The sequence below is a fragment of the Sapajus apella genome, unplaced genomic scaffold, assembly GCF_009761245.1.
Source record: "Sapajus apella isolate SASKATOON/1434 unplaced genomic scaffold, GSC_monkey_1.0 scaffold116, whole genome shotgun sequence".
Lineage (NCBI taxonomy): Eukaryota > Metazoa > Chordata > Mammalia > Primates > Cebidae > Sapajus > Sapajus apella.
The window spans coordinates 528639-551217 of record NW_022437056.1 but is presented as its reverse complement, the minus strand read 5'-3'; the positions used below and the strand labels follow the sequence as shown (position 1 = coordinate 551217).

General features: G+C 46.3%; 1 protein-coding gene across 3 annotated transcripts in view; it reads right to left on the bottom strand.

Moving 5' to 3' along the window:
* Positions 1-22579, bottom strand: part of DLGAP2 (DLG associated protein 2) — a 533037-nt gene that overhangs the window by 32004 nt on the left and 478454 nt on the right. For 2 of the 3 annotated variants that reach the window (XR_004263468.1, XM_032260285.1), the window contains exons 8-10: positions 8813-9162; positions 7722-7763; positions 1155-1240 (exon numbers count right to left, since the gene is read on the bottom strand). Coding sequence is in view for 2 of the 3 variants with exons in the window: in XM_032260285.1 (XP_032116176.1) it covers positions 1155-1240; positions 7722-7763; positions 8813-9162 (478 nt within the window). In the remaining variant the exon portion in view is untranslated. The remainder of the gene's footprint in view (positions 1-1154; positions 1241-7721; positions 7764-8812; positions 9163-22579) is intronic. The other variant, XM_032260286.1, reaches the window with a different exon arrangement.

Sequence of the window (22579 nt, the reverse complement as noted above, 5' to 3'; positions counted from 1 at the left end):
ACTGAAATAATTGGTAGGAAGGAGCTTATAATTGGAGACCAGTATGCTGAGTGAGAATGCTGTGTGCATGTGTGTGTGTGTGTGCACTCTGTGTGGGGTGTGTATATATGTGTATCTTTGTAGTGCCTGTGTCTTGTCGTGTGGTCTGTGGGTCTGTGCAGTGTGTAATGTGTATATGTGTGTGTGCGTGTGTCTGTGTCTATGTGTTTATGTGGGTGTCTCTCTGTGTGTGTCTCTACATCTCCAGATACTGCAGCGATCCCTGTGGCTCTGCAGGCTAAACCCCCGGGAGCACACAGCTGTGCGTGCAGCTGGTTAGTGACGTTGCCACGTGCTCCCTTTGCTACGGGGAGGGACACTGAGCCACAGATCAGGAGGAAGGTGGCTTGCCCGGCCCCCAGGTGCAGAGGGTGGCCAGGGTGTAGGAGGTCTACCTGGAAACTGGGGAAGCCGTTAGCTGGGGTTGGAATTTCTTTGCAATCAAAATCTCAATAGGGTAGGTGCTAAAATGCTCCCTGATGAGGGAGGTCACCCAGCACTGTCCCTACCAGATGCTAGCTGAGCCCTCACCATGTAATGTTCTCATCAAAATTTGTTTTTATGAAATAGGCAAGATATGCTATTTTAAATATGAACTGAAATGATCCTCCTGTCTTGTTAGAAAAATTACACGACTATAATGGACATCACTTTGTATTTTATGTTTTGAGGTAGTATTTTTAAAGTGAGGTAGTATTTTTAAATTGTTTCACTTTAATGTACTTTTCATGGTACATTAAGGTCTTGAATGTGCTTTGGTGTCCCTCTGTCATTTTGTGTTTCACGTGACAAGGCGTGAGGACTGCGTGGGCGTCACCCTCAGCCTGTCCTTCCTTCCTCTGGAACAAGGACTCTGACTTTCAGAGCTGTCAGCTGCTCTGCTTCCAGAGGTGGTAAATTACTTTGGAAAGAATTACTCCCTTGCCTCTTGCAAAAGCAAGACATAGGCGGATGTTAATTCATACTTGAACGATATCAATGGAAGAACATAAACATATGCCCTGTCTCCACTGTGGCATGCATGACTGAGGGCCATAGGCTCTAGAAGCTTCCATCAGGCATCTGACAAAGAGCTCTGGCTTGGGGGCCCTGCGTGTGAGGAGGGGCTGAGTTACCGCTTCTCGTCTTCCACTTGCACACCGACGGAGTGGTACTCCCGCAGGCCGCGGCTCTCTGTGTCGGAATCTGTGGCCGTTTCCACCTAATTCAACATAGAACATCTTATTTTAGAACTGAAACATGGGGCCTGGGCAAGGGACTATTTTGTTGTTGTTGATGATTTGCTGTAATTAATTATGCATTTGTTTAATTACTGCAGAGATGCACTTGACCCAGTAAAACCGCAGAGAGGGAAATGCATTCACATTGGTGTAATTAAATCGCTGCTGCGTTTCATCACATTTTACAGAACTACCTGAACTCAAGGCTGCACTTTGGTCTTTTAAATGTATGCAAATAAAACTGCTTAGTTCAGCTCAGGCAAAAAATAGGTTTTGTTGAACTGTATTATTACAGGACTTAAAAGCTCTTATCACACCCTACAGTGAAGAAAGGAAGTACAGCATGAACCAAACATAGCTAACGACAACAAAGAAGCGATTTAATAGAATTATACTGGTGGCTGCATCCACATACAAAAAGACACAGAAAGGAATTTAAGCATTTATCAGAAACATCAAGGCAAACTCTCCGCCTTCATCTCCATAGAGCTGTCTCACATCTGCCAAGCGGACGGCCAGCAGGGTGATGTCAGATCAGAACAGAAATCATGTACTCCACAGTACAATTAATTCTTATTGTGGCCAAAAAGTCCTCACAAACCCACAAAGCATTTTAACGATCATCACCTATGTAAGGTTATCCCACAAGGGAATTCTACTGCAGTACATTTTCAAAACAAAACAAAACAAAACCAAAAAACCCCCAGTCTCAGTAGGAAAACTCTGTGAAACCAAAGGTTAGTTAACCCATTAATATTGTTCCAGGCACTGAGTCATTCCTCTGTCCAGAAAGATATTACCTATTAAGAGGACTTTTGACCCCTCTCTGAAATGTCACAGCTAAGTTATATTGCTTTTCTTGAAAATTATTACTGATCACTACAAGGAAAAGGTGCATTAAACAAATAATGATGACCCTGTCCTCTGAGTCGGAGAGGAGCCACACTTTAAAATTTGAGCCACAGTTTGTGACTGTTCTGAGGGTAAGCCTGTGTCAACAAGGACTGGCTCTGATTTGCTGCTGAGAGATCATGATGATAACAGCCAATATTTCTTTGTTGTGTACCCTGCCCCAGGCACCATGCCGAGGTTAGAGCCTTATCACGCATAATCCACACAACAACCCTGCGGATGTTTCCAGCCCTAGGAGAGAGTCGGGGGATCACAGGAGGGGTGACCTGCTCAGGGGCGCCCAGCTGGTTGGAGACTGAGCTAGGGCCCTTGCCCAGATCTCTCTGACCATGAAGCCACGTGCAGCATGGAAGAAACAGCACGAGAAAACCCTGGAGCGCTTGGCTGGCCACAGAGCCAGGGCACTGACCAGAAACCACACTTTCACTGGTGTAATTCTGAAGACAGGTGCAGAAGCTGTCCCTAAACTGTGATGCACGTTCTGACAGGTGGGTAAGACGGGCTCTGGGAGGAAGAACATCCTTGAGTGAAGACCCTGGCCTTCCTGTTAGGATTTACCATATTCCCGTCTCTAGTTTTAAGTGGGTCACGACTTTATTAAACCTTACCTTGCATGGCACGAAGATCATTAGTGTTACTTTACACAAAAGGATTGTAATACAATTAATAGATTTAAAATTCCATGTCTGTACATAAGGAGCAGCCTTGTGTTTTAACTACAAAGGATTCCATTTTATGAATACAGCCTAGTGCATTTTGTGAGCCTTCAGTAGAGGGGAAATGTGGTCGTTTCTAGTTTCTGCCATTATAAATGATGCTGCTATAAATACACATCTGTACTCGTATGTATGTAAAAACTCCTGTGAATATTTCACCTGATAGGTGGTCTGGGTCAGAGGCATCGCACTTTTTGGTAGAAACTGTCAAATCTGATATGAGTGAAATAAATTCAAAGGAATACTTTTAAAGAGATTTTACAAAAGAGCACTCGTATTTATCATAAAAATGTGGAGAATATTTGTGTCACTTACTCCATTTCTAGGAATCCAGCCTAGACAAAGAATCGTAAATTCTGACCAGTGTGTGAGGTGTTCATTGCAGCATTATTTATAAGGTGGCACCTAAGGAGAATGAGGGTGAGACAGTGGGACAGGAATGAGCAGGAAGTCATGGTTTACTCGTGACAGAGTGGCTCATGCCTGTAATCCCAACACTTTGGGAGGCTGTGGTAGGAGGATCGCTTGAGCCCAGGAGTTTAAGACCAGCCTGGGCAACATGGCAAGACCCTGTCTCTTAAAAAACAGTAGCTGAGTGGTGGTGCCTGTGGGAACAGCTACTCGGGAGGCTGAGGCAGGAGGATCGCTGGAGCCTAGGATATTGAGGCTGCAGTTGGCTGTGAGTATACCACTGCACTCCATCCTGAGCAATAGAGTGAGACCCTGTCTCTAAAAAATAGAAAGACGGTTATAAAGGCAATAACCCCCAAAATGCATATAATACAGACTTTAAAACACAGACTAACAGGTGCCATGAACAACAGAATTACCAGGTGCATGCACGCATGTAGCAACACACTCATACTGATAGGTATGTACGTGTACCATGGAAAGGATGAAAAACACAAAAAAGTAACAAAAGGAGCTTTTCCTTCCTCTGTCTCCAAATTTTCTCTAATATATATTTTTATGGTGAATTAGAAAAATACAGCTTTTGTAGCTGGTCAGATTCTGCTGCTTGCTAGCCATGCAACTCTTAGGAAAGTCTCTTAAATTTTGTTGAATTTCTGCTTCCTTATCTCAAAAAAAGAGGGAAACACCCAATGCCTGTGTGAACTGATGGAAAACTCTCAGCATGAGGCCTGATTCAGGTAGGTTTGTTCACAGCAAATGCTAATTCCCTGTTCTCTCATCTCAGCGTTGAGGACTGTCAGGTGAATGGTGTGTGTATGACATTAAGGGCACTTGCCTATGAGGAACTCTGCAGACTTTATAATGGCTGTCTTGTGAACTCTTTCTAAGGTGAACTCTGAGGAGGACATGGTAAAATCACACTTGGCCAGCAGGAGCTAAGTATGTATCCATTTCAGAAATCCTGGGCAGACGGAGGCTTCATGTGAGACGGAGAAGCAAATCTGGGACAAAGAAGGGACTATTTTCTGCAGTGGAAAGGAAATTCTGGCTAGAAGCGTAAGTGGGTTTGCAAAGTTCTGAGGCCAGGCATGCTGGCTCTCATGTATCATCCCAGGGCTCTGGGAGGCAGACGGGGAGGATCAGGAGAGCCCAGGAGTCTGAGGCTGCCGTGAGCTGTGACTGCACCACTGCACTCCAGTCTGGGCAACACAGCAAGACCTCATCTCTTATAAAAAGTTTTGAAAAATATAGGCATGCAAGGAACGTATGAATGAGCAAAATCACTGTCCCACTCCCATGGAGTCACAGGTTAGCTGTGGCATCAAGGCCAGCCAGCCGCCTCTGAGCCCAGCTTCTGTAGGGATGCTGAGAAAATGCATGTGGGTGGGGCTGGCGGCAGGAACCGTTCACCAGTAATACTGGGCCAGAGTGCCAATCTGCAATCTTTGCTCTCCCAACAAGCTCATTTCCTGCCCTTCCTTCAAAACCTCACACAGGACACGGTGGGTACCCTGGATTTTATACAAACTCCCTCTCCCTCGGAGACGTGCTGTGCCTCCAAGAGTCAGGGGTGAGTCGCCAGCCCTGCTGCCTGTGAGGCTCTGAGCTCCAGGGCCGCTGTGAGGAAGGGCAGCTGACTGAGCCTGGAGAATCAGGCAGGCACTTTTGTCTCTGGCAGGACATTCAGAATGGACAGCCACAGAGGCTTTTCCAGGCTGCTCCTGCCTTCTCACAACCTGGTGAGAGAGATCACAGAGTAGAAACTCATCTCATTGGCTGGGCGTGGTGGCTCATGCCTGTAATCCCAGCACTTTGGGAGGCCAACACAGGTGGATCACCAGAGGTCAGGAGTTCGAGACCAGCCTGGCCAGCATGGTGAAACCCCATCTTTACTAACAATATAAAAATCAGCCAGGTGTGGTGACGCGCGTCTGTAATCCCAGCTACTCAGGAGGCTGAGGCAGGAGAATGGCTTGAACCTGGGAGGCGGAAAATGCATTGAGCCGAGATCGCACCACTGCACTGCAGCCTGGCCAACAAGAGCAAAACTCCGTCTCAAAAAGAAAACCAAACAATTGATCTCATTTATAAAGATGGGGCTGACAAGGCACCAGGGATGGAAGGATCCTAAATGTCAGACTAGGCCTCTGTCCCACCTAACTGCAGTATCTGGGAGCTGTAAGCATGTCCTACAGAGTTCCCCAAACAAACACAAACATGCACACAAAAGAGAATGGAAAACTCAGCAGGAGAGACAAACCGCAAAGAGAACACACAAATGGTCCCATTGTAACCAAGAAAAGCGACGTCAGGCCAGACCGAGAATTCTGGGTCAGAGGACCTCTCCGAGGCAGCTCAGCTGTGCCCACAAGCTCTCCTCCTTATCCTAGGACTGGCCTTTGAGTGCCAAGGCAGGGGCCCATTCTGTCCTACGGGCAACTGGCCTGCAAATCTGGAGCTCTGACGTGGCCTGTGTGTGTGTCCTGCTGTAAGGGCCACACTCATGTGGCCGTGTCCAGTCACCTGAGGAACAGGGGACTTGCAGCTAGGCAGGGAGGGAGGATGGGGGCCATAGGAGATGTGAGCTGAGGACCCTCACTCACTGGGGATCACGTTAGACACAGCCCAGTAATTATCATGAGAATCCTGAATTCAAACCCTGATTGTAAAGGGTCACGTGCTGCCCAATGCACTGGGGAGCTGCCTGGTGGGACAGCGCCACCGCTCCCCCGCTGGAGTTCTCCCTCTGTGTGCTGTGGAGTCACAGAGGGTGTGAGCGCCACATGAGGTATGTTCAGTGGCATAGATGCTGTTCACTTGTAGGAGTGACATTTGCAGAACACAGATTCTCCTGCTATCTGCACTCTGACAAAACTGCCCCCAAAGGTCCCTGGAGCTGTGGCTCTGGGAAGCCAGTCCCATTAAATGCTGCTGTAACACACATTAGCCAGCTTTGCCTGTGAGCTGGGGAGCAGCATGATGTCTGCCCCATATCCCAGGACAGGAAAAGAACCAGGGCAGGCTCCTGAGGGTATGCAATCATTTTGGGATTTTCTTCTCTGAGAAGTAGAGCGGAGGGGTGGAGTGGAGCCTGGCTTCGCTTGTGGCCTTGGCTGGGCACCGTTAGGCAAGTCACTGACCCTCCCTGAGCCTCAGTTTTCCCATCCAAAGGCTGGGCACAATAACAACCAGCACACAGGGTTATTGTGAGGATTAAATGGCGCCTGTCTCAGCCTGTCACCTACCCTGACAAGCTGGCATCTGCAGCTGCTCTCCCGAGGCCTCCCAGGCACCTACGGGAATCCACCTTTCATCCACTTCATTACTCACTTCCTTCTTTTCCTCCTCCTATACTCCTGGACTTGCTTCACTTCTTTCTTCGGCTGTTTTCCTTATCCTGACACTTGAGCTGCTCCAAGTACATTTGCCCTGTGGCTTTTCAATTCACCTCCTTTGCTTAACTGAGTTCACCAGCTCACAGGATGCACAGAAAACACACAGGACTGTGCATTTGTTTTTCTTACTGCCATGAAAGGTGACTTCGTCATCCACCTGCATTCCTGCCTGTGCATCCATCCTCACCAGCACGCACCCAGCGGCCCATCCGTCCACTCACTTTCCCGACATTTACCGAGCACTCCCTATGTGCCAGGCACAGTGCTGGGTGCAGGGTGGCAAGAGGCTGGGAGCAAGGTCCCCCCTCACAGGACACATGTGGGGGGCTGGGGTCCAGAGTCCCTCCCATAGGACACAGTGTGGGGCATGGGGGTCCAGAGAGGCCTCTGGGTAGCGGTGAAGGCACGGGCTGAGCTTTGCAGGGGAAGCGGGGGGATGAGAAGAAGCCTGCACTCAGCAGACGTGGCTGTACGAGGGATGGGAGCTGGGAGCAGAAGAGGGCTGACCACGGAGGGGTGTGGGGTCCTGGCTGTGGGTGGGGCAGGAGACAGTGGCAATGTGCCCAGTGTGCTGACCTGAGATTCCAAAATCATGTCCCACTCCTTTCAGATCAAGTCAGTACTGCAGGTGCTCAGAAGTGGGCACTGCCTCAGTCTTGGCTGAGTGGATGTGGGAGTTGGCCGGGGAGAAAAGAGAGAGAGGGCGGGAGTGGCTGGCCAATTTGGGGACCTCTCCAGTCTCTACTGCAGACGTGACCCCGGAGATGGAGATGGATGAGGGCACGCTGGCTTTCCCGCTTACGGGCGCCAGAGCCCAGCTAGGCCCAGGGCTGCGGGCAGGTTATGGACCCTGATGAGCCCCTCATCCTCATCTAAGAGGGGACAGGTGGGTGCACCCAGCATAGTGCCTGGCATATAGAATCAGGACAGAGAGAGGCGACAAGAGCAGTCGCATGAACATCCAAAAAAGGGAGAGAAAATAAAACTCATGCGGACGCGGCTTTGGAGCACATTTTGGTACTTACATCTGACCTTGGGTATGGCTGGTGCTCTGGGAATTCAGAATCCTAAACAAAACAATGAAGCCACAGTGTGGAGACCTGGTTCAGAGGCCCTGGGCCAGCGGGCGGCTTCCCCGCGTTCTCCGCCCGCATGCCTGGCTGCCAGGGCCTCACGGCCCGGCTCTCACACACGCTCCACTCACCCTCCTCCCTGGGCCGCCCCAGCGGCATCCAGAATCTGTTAAAGCTCCGAGGAACGCACACGGAACGCAGGGGTGAAAGGAAGCAGGAGGAGGGCCATGCCGGCAGTGGGCTTGGTGACCAGCCCCTCTCAACCCCACCTGCCAGATCCCGGAGGGACGCACCACTTGACCCAGACCACGGGACGCTCTCCTGGCCCCCCAGGGTACGCAGTGCCATACCTAACACAGACTTGCAGAGGGAGGTAGACGGGTGGGAGCTGGCCAGAGCCGGCCAGAGCTCTCCATTCACGGGGAAAAGAACCACCTGCCACATCGGTATTATGGATAGATATTTGGGGGCCTGGATGGACAGTGGATCGTCTGTCTGTGGTCTGAAACCACGGACGCGGCATCTGTGACCGCAGCTGAGGGGCCGGCCCGCGCCTGTGAGCACCTCCTGGTTCCGTACCGAGAACAGCCTGCATTTCCCTTTACCTTTTCATTCCCAACACCTTCTGGTTCCCCCATGCAACTCTTTGGCCACAATACTGAAAGCTTTTGAAAAATCAGGCTTCAGCAGAAACCCTCCCATTTTAAACATCAAAATAATGTCATCTCCATACTCTCTAGGCAGCCTCTGACCCTTGGAAAATACACGGCCAGGAGTGTGTTTTCAGGGTGGCAGGGGATGGGGAGCTGGAGCCCCCGGGTTTCGTTCAGCTCTGCACTGGGGTCCGAGTCGCCTCGGGTGTCTCCCGCCTACTGGCTGCACTGGCGGGTCCGCAATGCGAACGCACAGCCTCGCTCTCAGGTTCTGTGGCCCTGCTGAGGGTTGCGGTCACTGCTAAGGAGGACCCAGGGCCGCTGGCCGGGTTTGTGCTTATTCTATGCCACCTGCAGGACTGACTGGAGCCAGGCCCCGAGAGCGGTTACCTGAATCCCGATGGAGGAGCAGCGGCTCTTGAGGAGCTCTTCTGCCTTGGACACAAGGATGGCTTTGTCACTGGTCCGGGTGGAGCCGCTCTGCCCGTCAGCCATGTGGCGCTGGGCTGCGGCCGTCTCCAGGGCGAGGTTCATGGCCTTGTTGCTGTCCAGGCTGTCCGTGGAGTTGTAGAGGCTGCGGCCATCCTGGGGCCAGGGGGACATCCTCTGGGCGCGGCTGTCCTGGTAGGCATCCTGGGTGGATTCGGTGCTGCTCTGCGCCGTCACGGAGATCAGAGGCTTGGAGGTGGTCCGAGGGGGCACTGGCGGGGGCGTTTTCTTGTAATTTGTATACGAGACAGCTGTAAGAAAAGGAAGTCCCAAGTCAACAAGCGTGTTCTCCCCCCTCAGTACCTGGGTGACCGTTTCCCCATGCCCACCCCTGTTATTGAAAGAGCAAGTCATTCCTGGACGTTTACCCCAAGAAAATAGCGTGAAACATGGGGAAATGAGACGGCATATGGGAATATCCTTGTAAAGCTGCAGGATTATAAAAACACCAACGAACTCAGCAGCAGAGATGCAGCTAAGCAGAGTGTGTCCCTGCAGGACAGTGCGCAGGCATGGAGCCATTCCTACGCAGGTCACGTCATTGAGGAAGGTGCTCGTGCTGTCACGCTTAGTTAAAATGCAGGCAGGATGCTAAACTATGCATGGGTCAAGGTGGAATCTGTTAGTGCAGGAGACCTGTGTGAGGAAAGATCAAAGCACTTGAAGATGTTGATGGAGGCTGCTGAGTGGCAGGATGGGCCCTGTGTGCTCTCGGGCTTGTGTGTTTTTCTAAAAATCACTATAATGAACAGCTACTGTTTTTTAACCGAGAAAATATATAATAGCAGAAACTTACTTGCTTCCCTGCAGGTACAGCTGCCATAGCTTTAAGTTGTAGGACGTGCACTGAAAAGGGGCTGGCTCTATGAATCTGAGCCGGGCCAGGCCACACTCACCTGTGGCTATCACCAGCCAGTCTCCTCCCGAGCCGCATTGCACGGGCGTTCTGTACCATTGGCTGTGCAGCCAGACAGGCCACCTAAGCAAAATCAATGCACCTGGAGATGAAGGCCATATTAAATATGCCTTGGAAGCTACCAGTAATGCATGTGATACCTTGGCCCGGACTCAGGGTATGACATATTTATAGACAGGATGAACTCCCCAACATTCTCCCTCACCAGAACCAGTTGTCCATTAGAGTCAATCATTTTCCTCTATTGTGCAGGAAGAGCTGATGAAAGTGCTTCATGAAGGGAGGCCTGCGCCTTCACCACCCCCCACCACGCACACAGTGGGAGGCACTGCCAGGTGTCTCCTGGAGGGGTCCGAGCGCCGTCTGAGGACAGACCGAGCAGCAGTTTTCCACAAGGACTTCCAGACACCGTGCCTGAGAGCGGAAATACATCCTTTCTGTGTCTGTTCCCGTGGGCTGCAGGGCACTTGGCGCTCCTCACCCCCTCCAGTTATTTATTATTTTAATTGCGTTTTAGGTTTTGGGGTACATGTGAAGAACATGCAAGACTGTTGCATAGGTGCACACATGGCAGTGTGATTTGCTGCCTTCCTCCTCACCTGTATCTGGCATTTCTCCACATGCCATCTCTCCTAACTCCCCGCCCCCCGCTGTCCCTTCCCTCCAGTTATTTTTAACCTGTGTGAGTGGAGCTTCTGCATCCTCTCCAACCTCTTATCTTATCCCAAGAAAACAGGGACAAACGACAAAATGAGCTTGCCATTCAGGATGACCTGCACTTTAAGGCATAACGTTACATATTAAAATTTTAAAATTTACAAAGCGGATTTTTTTTTTTTTTTGGAGACGGCGTTTCACTCTTGTTGCCCAGGCTGGAGTGCAGTGGAAGGATCTCGGCTCACTGTAGCCTCCACCTCCCGGGTTCAAGTGATTCTTGTGCCTTAGCCTCCCATGTAGCTGGGATTACAGGCAACTGCCAGCCCATCTGGCTAATTTTTGTATTTTCAGTAGAGATGGGGTTTCACCATGTTGGCCAGGCTGCTCATGAACTCCTTACCATAGGTATCTACCTGCCTCAGCCTCCCAAAGTGCTGGGATTACAGGTGTGAGCCACTGAGCTGGCACAAAGTCGGCACATTTTTAAAAAGCATGCATTGGAAAGAGAATCTGAAGGCTGGAAAACTGGGGAAGGGTGATCAGATGTTATTAAAGCAGTCCGTTGCTGAGCTGCTCCTTCACCAGAGAAACATCCAAAATCCTCTCCTCCTCTTCTTTTTTGTTCCTTTCTCCCCCTAATGTCAATCAATCCCTTAAGGAAAATTATTGAAAACGGACAATATTCAAGGCACTATTTTAGGGGATTCAGAAAGTCCCCAAGACTGCTCCATCCAAAATGCCACCAGTGCCAGGGAGAGACCAGAGTTAGGAAATCATTTTCTTTCTGGGTAGGGTGGATCTGGTTACCATGCGTTCACCTCACCATGGCAGGGGTGAGGTCCATTTAAACACTGCTTCTCGTGCTGCCTCTCCTGACAGAGCTTCGTAACATTGATTTATCAAGGGCATTAAGTGTGACACAGACAAATGAATAGAGAGACGCTGGGTGGAGGTGTGAAGCGGCCTCATCGATAAAGGGGTTCCCATGTGACAGTCCTGGAGAGTAGGTCGCTGTTTTCACGTTAACCCATTTGTCATGGTTCATTTACAGAAAACAGTGTCTTTCTCATTAATGACACATCTCCAGATTCTACGGCTCTAGCAGAAGGCAGGCCCAGTGTCCACTGCACGCCAGGGCGAGACTGCAGACGGGTCTTGGTGACCTCTCCAGGGGCGAAGCTGGCTTTGCTTTGGTTCCCTTAAGCAGAAATATTGATTCTGAAGAGGTTTCGAGTCCCAGCAATAGGGGGAGTAACAATTAAAAGCAAGAGAGACGTTGGAACACAGGTTAAAATGTGACATCTGCCTTAGTATCATTATATTTTTCTTTGCCAAGTTTGAGATGAGTGGAAAGGTGATAATAAACCCGCCTAAGTGGTTGGATTTTCCCAGCTAGGTTCACCTCAGCCATGAACGATGGCACATACGCAAGCGTCATAACTATGTCACTGCACATCACAGACCAACGCAACAGGAAGGAAAGTAGTTAGTGACCTTTCCGGAACATTTAAGCAAATGCACGCAAATTCATCCCCACTGTGGCTCATTATATGTTTAACAGTTCCTCTCAAAGGTCTCCAGTCACCATTGTTCAAAATCATAGACCTCACCAAATATATTTTAATCGAAAGAGTCTGAAAAATTTCACAAAACTAAACCTTCCCTCTTATATGGAATATCTTGTAAATTAAAAAATGTATGGGGCAGGTTATAACTCATCTCCATGATCACAGGAAAATCACGTTTTCTCACTTTATCATATGTATGCTACAGGCCAATGAAATGATTTTTTTAAACTTATCTCTGTAAAAATGTAGTTGTACGCCATACTTTTAAAACAAATTAAGAAGGAGCAGTTTACCTCCAGCTTATAAAAAGAATTGACTATACTCCACCTGGGAGGGCACACAGTGCTTTTTCCTGGACGACAAAAGAAAGAGGTCATGCTGTTTCCAAATTTGTGTGCATATGCCTGGCAGGCTGTTCTCAGAAGCACTAAAATGAAAACACGGCTCGAAGCAGTTAGCTGTGCTGCAGTGCTGCAGAGATGATCACTGACTGACTTTCATAAAAGTTACACTTAGAACTTTTCTAAAAGAGTCTTGTTTTTCACTGTATCAGCAAGCCTCCAATGTCAAAGTCATTATTTAGGTTGCTGTATTCTCTGAATCAACATTTTAGGATGTAAATCCAAGTATTTTATTGCTTAAAACAACTGCTTACTGGTGTTGAATCTACAACACATCATCCATTTCACTGTGATACACCACACTGATGTTTTAGGAAGACGTGCAGTTCGACCTGAGTGTCCATATGCTTGCTGTTACAATACGGGTTTTCCAGAGACCGCACGTAACCAGGCTGCAGAGCCCTTGGCCTTCTTCAACATCGGGCACTGACGTAAGCACCTGGCAAGCTTCACTGTGGATATATATTGTGAGATTCACTGCTTTCAGGAAGCATTTAGCTAGAGCCTAAGAGCCTGGCCCCAGTGTGCTCCATACTCACACTGAAAAGGTGGGCCTGAGAACCAAGCACGCAGCGTCAGAGACTAGCGATGTCCAGAGAGAGACTCCAGCTGAAGGAAGCCTCCTGGGGGCAAACCTGGCCTGACCTGAGAGGGATGGAGCTGCTCCCAGGAAGCGGGAGTGGGAAGAGCCAGTGGACATGGCTTGTCCCAGACATATCAATGCTGCCACGGAAAGGGCTGGCAGACACAGCCTGTGTCAAAGATGCACCAATGCCACCACGGGAAAGGCCAGAGGACAAGGCCTGTGTCACAGATGCACCAATGCCACCACGGAAGGGCCAGTGGACACGGCCTGTGTCATAGACGCACCAATGCCACCACAGAAAGGGCTAATGGACATGGCTGTGTCACAGACGCACCAATGCCACCATGGGAAAGGCCAGAGGACCTGGCCTGTGTCACAGATGTACCAATGCCACCACGGGAAAGGCCAGAGGACCTGGCCTGTGTCACAGACGTACCAATGCCACCACGGGAAAGGCCAGAGGACATGGCCTGTATCACAGATGCACCAGTGCCACCATGGGAAAGGCCAGAGGACATGGCCTGTATCATAGATGCACCAGTGCCACCATGGGAAAGGCCAGAGGACATGGCCTGTATCATAGATGCACCAATGCCACCATAGAAAGGGCCATGGACATGGCTTGTGTCACAGATGCACCAATGCCACCACAGGAAAGGACCAGTGGACGTGGCCTGTGTCATAGATGCACCAATGCGGCCATGGGAAGGGCCAGAGGACACGGCCTGTGTCATAGATGCACTGATGCCACCACATAAAGGGCCAGAGGACACGGCATGTGTCATAGATGCACTGATGCCACCACGGAAAGGACCAGTGGACATGGCCTGTGTCATAGACGCACCAATGTGGCCACGGGAAGGGCCAGAGGACATGGCCTGTGGTGTCATAGACGCACTGATGCCACCACAGGAAGGGCCAGAGGACATGGGCAAAATAACCAGCTAACATCATAATGACAGGATCAAATTCATGCATAACAATATTAACCTTAAATGTAAATAGGCTAAATGCCCCAATAAAAAGACACAGACTGGCATAAATGACAGAGTGAAGACTCATTGGTGTGCTGTATTCAGCAGACCCATCAGACATGCAAAGACACATATAAGCTCAAAATAAAGGGATGGAGGAATATTTACCAAGCAAATGGAAAGTAGGGAAAAAAAAAAAAAAGCAGGGTTTGCAATCCTAGTCTCTGATAAAACCGACAAAGATTAAAAAAGACAAAAAAGGGCAGTGGATAATGGAAAAGGGATCAATGCAACAAGAAGAGCTAACTATCCTAAATATTATGCACCCAATACAGGAGTATGCAGATTCATAAAGCAAATTCTTAGAGCCCTACAAAGAGACTTAGACTCCCACACAATAATAATGGGAGACTCTAACACCCCACTGTCAATATTAGACAGATCAACAAGACAGAAAATTAACAAGGATATTCAGGACCTGAACTCAGCTCTGGACCAAGTGGACCTAATGTCTACAGAACTCTCTACCCTAAATTAACAGAATATACATTCTTCTCAGCACCACATTACACTTACTCTAAAACTGACCATGTAATTGGAAGTAAAACACTCTTCAGCAAATGCAAAAGAAAAGAAATAATAACAGTCTCTCAGATCGCAGTGCAATCAAATTAGAACTTCTGGATTAAGAAACTCACTTAAAACCACACAACTACATGGAAACTGAACAATCTACTCCTAAATGACTACTGGGTAAATAATGAAATTAAGGCAGAAATAAGTTATTTGAAACCCATGAGAAGATATAGCATACAGCTAGTGCTTGACTTATGACCACGGTCGGGACCATGGACCGGTCGTAACACAATTTGGTCGTTAAGTTGAGCAGGCTTTATGTACAGTTGAAATGGTGCACGCGGAGATGGTGGTGCTGCCGGAAGCTGGTCCGCACTGTCGTACGCCCAGCTGGGCAACATTTGCGCTGCCAGACGCAGAGCAGTCGTGGCTAGTGATTGTGGTTGTAAAGTCGAATGGTCGTAAGTTGATAGGTGGTAAGTCGATCAATACCTGTACCAGAATATCTGGTACACAGCCAAAGCAGTGTTTAGAGGGAAATTTATAGCACTAAATGCCCACAAGAGAAAGTGGGAAAGATCTAAAATCGACACCCTAACAACACAATTAAAAGAACTAAAGAAGCAGGAGCAAACAAATTGAAAAGCTAGCAGAAGACAAGAAATAACTAAGATTGGAGCAGAACTGAAGGAGATAGAGACATGAAAGATGCTTCAAATAATCAAGATTTCAGGAGCTGGTTTTTTGAAAAGACCAACAAAATAGACTGCTAGCCAGAATAATAAAGAAAAGAGAGAAGAATCAAATAGACACAATAAAAAATGATAAAGGGGATATTACCACTGATCATGCAGAAACACATCAGAGAATATTATAAACACCTCTGTGCAAATAAACTAGAAAATCTAGAAGAAATGAATAAATTCCTCGACACATACACCCTCCCAAGACTAAATCAGGAATAAGTCATATCCTTAAATAGATCAATAACAGGTTCTGAAATTGAGGTAGTAATTAATACCTACCAACCAAAAAAAATCCCAGGACCAGTCGGATTCACAGTCAAATTCTCCTAGAGGTACAAAGAGGAGCTGGTACCATTACCAACCATTCTAAACAATAGAAAAAGAGGAACTCCTCCCTAACTCATTTTATGAGGCCAGCATCAGCCTGATACCAAAACCTGGCAGAGACACAACAAAAAGAGAAAATTTCAGGCCCATATCCCTGAAGAACATCGAAACAAAAATCCTCTGTAAAATACTAGCAAACCAAATCCAGCAGCACATTAAAAAGCTTATCCACCGTGACCAAGCTGGCTTCATCCCTGGGATGCAAGGCTAGTTCAATATATGCAAATCAATAAATGTAATCCATCACAAAAACAGAACCAATGATGAAAACCACTTGATTATCTCAATAGATGCAGAAAAGGCCTTCGATAAGATGTAATATGCCACCCTTTCATGCTAAAAACACTCAATAAACTAGGTATTGATGGAATGTATCTCATAATAATCAGAGCTATTTATGATAAACCCACAGCCAGTATCATACTCAATGGGCAAAAACTAGAAGAATTCCCTTTGAAAGCAGGCACAAGACAAAAATGCCCTCTCTCACCACTCCAATCAACATAGTATTGGAAGTTCTGGCCAGGGCAATCAGGCAAGAGAAAGAAATAAAGGATATTCAAATAGGAAGAGGGGAAGTAAAATTGTCTCTGTTTGCAGAAGACATGATTGTATATTTAGAAGACCCACTGTCTCAGCCCAAAATCTCCTTAAGCTGATAAGCAACATCAGCAAAGTCTCAGGATACAAAATCAATTTGCAAAAATCACAAGCATTCCTATACAGCAATAATAATAGACAAACAGAGAGCCAAATCATGAGTGAACTCCCATTCACAATTGCTACAAAGGGAATAAAATATCTAGCAATACAATTTACAAGGGATGTGAAGGACCTCTTTAAGAACTACAAACCACTGCTCAAGGAAATAAGAGAGGACACAAACAAATGAAAAAGCATTCCATGCTCATGGATATGAAGAATCAATATCGTGAAAATGGCCATACTGCCCCAAGTAATTTATAGATTCAATGTTATCCCCATCAAGCTACCATTGACTTTCTTCACAGAATTAGACAAAAAAAAACTGCTTTAAATTTCATATGGAACCAAAAAAGAGCCCATGTAGCCAAGACAATCCTAAGCAAAAAGAACAATGCTGGAGGCATCATGCTACCTGACTTCAAACTATAATACAAGGCTACAATAACCAAAACAGCATGGTACTGGTACCAAAACAGATAGACCAATGCAACAGAACAGAGGCCTCAGAAATAAAACCATGCATCTACAGCCATCTGATCTTTGACAAACCTGACAAAAACAAGCAATGGGGAAAGGATTCCCTATTAAATAAATAGTGTTTGGAAAACTGGCTAACCATATGCAGAAAACTGAAACTGGACCCCTTCCTTACACCTGATACAAAAATTACTCAAGATGGATTAAAGACTTAAACATAAGACCTAAAACCATAAAAACCCTAGAAGAAAATCTAGGCAATACCATTCAGGACATAAGCATAGGCAAGGACTTCATGACTAAAACACCAAAAGCAAGGGCAACAAAAGCCAAAACTGACAAATGGGACCTAATTAAACTAAAGAGCTTCTGCACAGAAAAGGAAACTGTTATCAGAATGAACAGGCAACCTACAGAATGGAAGAAAAATTTTGCAATCTGTCCATTTGACAAAGGGCTAACATCCAGAACCTACAAAGAACTTCAACAAATTTACAAGAAAAAAAAAAAACCATCAAAAAGTCAGTGAGGGATATGAACAGACAGTTCTCAAAAGAAGACATTTATATAGCCAACAAACATACAAAAGCTCATCAGTGGTCATTAGAAAAATGCCAATCAAAACCACAATGAGATATCATCTCACACCAGTGAGAATGGCAATCATTAAAAAGTCAGGAAACAACAGATGCTGGAGAGGATGTAGAGAAATAGGAATGATTTTACACCATTGGTAGGAGTGTAAATTAGTTCAACCATTGTGGGAGACAGTGACACAATTCCTCAAGGGTCGAGAATCACAAGCGCTATTTGACCCAGCAGTCCCATTACTGAGTATATACCCAAAGAATTATAAACCATTCTACTATAAAGACTCGTGCACATGTATGTTTATTGCAGCCCTGTGTACAATAGCAAAGACTTGGAACCAATCCAAATGCCCATCAATGAGACTGGATAAAGAAAATGTGGCATATATATATCATGGAATACTATGCAGTCATAAAAATGGATGGACCTCCCTTTGTAGGGATGTGGATGAAGCTAGAAACCATCATTTTCAGCAAACTGACACAAGAACAGAAAACCAAACACCGCATGTTCTCACTCATAAGTGGGAGTTGAACAATGAGAACACACGGACACAGGGAGGGGAACATCACATACTGGGGCCTGTCAGGGGGTGGGGGGAGAGGGGAGGGATAGCATTAGGAGAAACACCTAATGCAGATGATGAGTCGATGGGTGCAGCAAACCATCATGACACGTGTATACCTATGTAACAAACCTGCATATTCTGCACATGTCTAAGGGAAAGCAGCCTGAGAAGTCAGGCATAGATATGCAGACTAGGAGCTTTCATATGTAAACAGCAGCGGCTGTACCTAGAAGCCAGGCATCTGCAATGTGGTGTATCCCTCTGCTTTCTCCTATTCACCATGTGTCACGGCAGCCTCCAGGTAAAACCATGTGTACGGGCATCTTGGTGACCAGCCAGGTGGAGGCCACATTTGCATAATAAAAGATGAGGGTGGGAGGGCCAGTTTTTTCTCAGGCTATGTAAATGACACACCTGGTCAGACCAATCCCCTGGGCCCTATGTAAATCAGTTACCGCCTCTCAAGCCTCTGTACAAAACCGAATGCGTTCTGCCACAAACCAGAGACCCTCTTTTGGGTGACCAGCTTTCACAGCAGGAGGAAGCCTTTTCTCTCTCACTTCTTTTTCTATTAACCTTTCCACTCCTAAAACAGTGGTCCTCGTATGTGTCCGTGTTGTAAATTCTTTCTTGGCCGTGACAAAGGACCAGGGTATATATCCCAGACAACAAAGCTGTTTCACTTAACATTTTCCTTATATTGGCAATATTTGAAGTTTGTAATTTAAAAATTATCAGTTGTCAGTGCTGGTTAATTAAAAACTGCAGCACCTAAAATGCTTTAGATATAGAGATTAGCATAAAGAAATTATTCCTGAAACATGGAAGTCTATCATTGCACCCATCCATTCATTTGTCCGTTCTTTTGACAAACATTTGTTGTGTCTATACAGCCTGTGCAATAGAATTGTAAATTCCTGCATGGCTCATTAAAGTTAAAATTGGAGGTTGGAAAACAATAATGAAGAATTTAAAATGAGCATTTATCACATTAATTTGCTGCCACAGATTAAAATCAACAATGAATGAAAGCATTTTACACATTTGAGAAAAACCACCAGCTATTCAGTTGGATGGTGTGGGTGATAATAGTTGTCTTAATTCTGTTTCTGTGAATGCACGCTTAGCATGCCTTTATCAAAATGAATCCTTACGAGCTATAGGCTGTGTTATCTGTCACTTTCTATATGTCAGACAGGCATTAAGAGTATTTGAAAATTCAAAATTTAATTTAGCATTATAAGTCTATTCTACATCCCCAAAAAGAAGATGAATCAAGGCAGAGACAGAGATTACTAAACACACATGGGATTATGTAAGTGACCAAATACGTAATTTGAAATTAGAAAAAGAAATGATTGTTTAATAACTGAAAGAATCTGAAGATCTGACCCAACTACTGGCTTTAAAAAAACAAACCAATTCTATGCACGAGTGTCTGGTTTTAAAGGCCTAGCACTGGTTTCTCTTACCATGTAAACAACACCATAAAATCCCTGATGATTTTTTTAAGTGTCTTCAGATTACAGGGAAAGAGATGAAAATTTTCCTGTGCTTTGTAATTCAATTACTGAATTGGTTTGGATGTTGTTTGTTTCACATAAGTTAGTGAGTCTCACCCCAAGAATAATGGGGTTGTGGTGTGAGGGAACTCTCTAACATGCTTTGCCTCTTGAGTACTCTGAGGCAATGTAATGACCTGGGGCATGAAAGAAAGGTTAATTACACTACTTACAATGGAGAGAACCATGCATACATTAAGTTTTAGGAAGATCTCCATAAAAATTGCATGAAACAAAACGTGTGATGCTTTGAGGAAGTGTATTCAGTTGGAGGGGTCCCTCCCTGATAGAGCTGAATAAACGAGGCAGGGAGGAGGTGTGCAAAGACTGAGCTTCCCCTGGGTCCCTCCCTGATATAGCTGAATAAATGGGGCAGGGAAGAGGGGTGCAAAGACTGAGCTTCCCCTGGGTCCCTCCCTGACAGAACTGAATAAACACCGTAGGGAAGAGGTGTGCAAAGACTGAGCTTCCCCTGGGTCCCTCCCTGACAGAACTGAATAAACACCGTAGGGAAGAGGGGTGCAAAGACTGAGCTTCCTCTGGGTCCCTCCCTGATAGAGCTGAATAAACGAGGCAGGGAGGAGGGGTGTAAAAACTGACCTTCCTCAGATGTGTTTGGAATCGAGCCCATCTCATTTGCTAACCCTCTCCAAAGAAATTCTCAAATTTCTAGAGTCAAAAGGACTGTCAGAAGGGGAGATGGCAGCATTGAATATGCAGTGGAGACTTTAGTGCTGACAGAGTGAACGGGTGGGAGACTGTTACCCACTGAAAATGTCTGCACTCTTAGGTTTACCTCAGTTGTGTCAAAAATGCTTCTTTTTGAATGCCCTGCCCAACACCTTAGCCACTGGCCATATCAAATGGCCCAAACTTTTTTTTTTTTTTTTTTTTTTTTTTTTTTTTGAGATGGAGTTTTGCTCTTGTTACCCAGGCTGGAGTGCAATGGCGCGATCTCGGCTCACTGCAACCTCCGCCTCCCGGGTTCAGGCAATTCTCCTGCCCCAGCCTCCTGAGTCGCTGGGATTATAGGCACGCGCCACCATGCCCAGCTAATGTTTTGTATTTTTAGTAGAGACGGGGTTTCACCATGTTGACCAGGATGGTCTCGATCTCTTGACCTCGTGATCCACCCACTTCAGCCTCCCAAAGTGCTGGGATTACAGGCTTGAGCCACCGCGCCCGGCTCAAACTTTTTTTTTTTGAGACAGTGTCTCCCTCTGTCACCCAGGCTGGAGTACAGTGGCACAATCTCGGCTCAACGCAATCTCTGCCTCCTGGGTTCAAGTGATTCTCCTGCCTCAGCCTCCCAAATACCTGGGATTACAGGTGCCTGCCACCACGCCAGACTAATTTTGTATTTTTAGTAGAGACGGGGTTTCACCACGTTGGTCAGGCTGGTCTCAAACTCCTGACCTCAGGTGATCCGCCTGCCTTGGCCTCCCAAAGTGCTGGGATTACAGGCGTGAGCCACTGCATCTGGCCTCCAAACATCTAAAACATCTGAATACCTAAAATTCCATTACACATGGGTTCCTCTGCAGCACACACTGCGTGTCCACTGTTCATGGTCAGGTGTGGCCAGCGGGTACCACACTGGCCTGCCCAAGCGTGGAACATCTTCCTCATCATAACAGCTGTGCTAGCAGCGGTGTCTAGGACATGTCCTGCATGAAAAGGCCATGTCTGACGCAGCTCCCCGAGTATTCTAACACAGCACAAGAAGCAGAGGACTCTGATCATGAAAGGTTTCCTTCAGGTCTTCAAGGGGCTGGGTTAGCCAGCCTTGTAGTGGAGATTTTGGACCAATACATTTTACTAGAAAGCAGCTCATGTGAACGAGATGAAAGAAACTGTTCCACAATCTCCACTTCACAGGGCTTTGAAGAATCTCAAATGTGAACCCACCATCGCTTTAAACACATGCTTAATTATCCTTCTACACCTGGAATTCTGGACACCACTTGTGAATTCAGTCCTTGAAAGTCATTTGCAAGTCAAACGGGAATTTAAAAATTAGCATTCCATCATAAAAAGCACAAATACGTAATCAAGATAAAATACACTTTGAATGGGAAGCATTGCCATTCTATTTTAATGCAACAGCCACACTTGAATTCATTGCACTCTCTTAATTAGAACTTCAAGGATGAAAGCATAAAAGGAATTACAGTCATCAAGCCCATGGATGTCTAAATGAGAAAATGAATATTGGACAAACTAAACTTTCAAGGCAAAAGATTCAACAGAAAGGATTAAAGCCATTTGACACTATAATTAATGTTAGTCACAAAACATAAGTATGAATCAGACAGGACACAGAAGTCACATCCCACAAGCAAACACACAATGGTTTTCCTAAAGTTACAAGAAATTATGTGGGCCCCACAAGTTCTGGGGCAATGCCAATAGGTTAGCAGCAAAGACGTCTGTTTTGAATGTGTTGATTAGCAAGAAATTACAGTCTAACCAGCATTTAACATCTTGTAGACAGTAAAATGAAGAGATGATACTGCTTTGCTGTTCGAGACACTTCTTGTTTCCATTTAAACGATTTGAAAATCACATCACAAGGTGAGAACTTGTATTTTCTGAAGACTACTGAGAATGAATCAACTTTCAGTGAAGAATCACATGTTTCTAAGTACAAAATTTTGGATGATCAAAGGGCCAGGCAATAAAACTAAAGGATAACCCAAAAAGAAATTCATCATCAGTGGCAGCACACAATGAATTTTAGGATGATATGACATCAAGATGAACAGACACTTCAAAAGAAGACATGTATACAGCCAACAAACATATGAAAAAAAGCTCATCATCACTAGTTATTAGAGAAATGCAAATCAAAACCACAATGAGATACTATCTCACGCCAGTTAGAATGGCGATCATTAAAAAAATCAGGAGACAACAGATGCTGGAGAGGATGTGGAGAAATAGGAACACTTTCA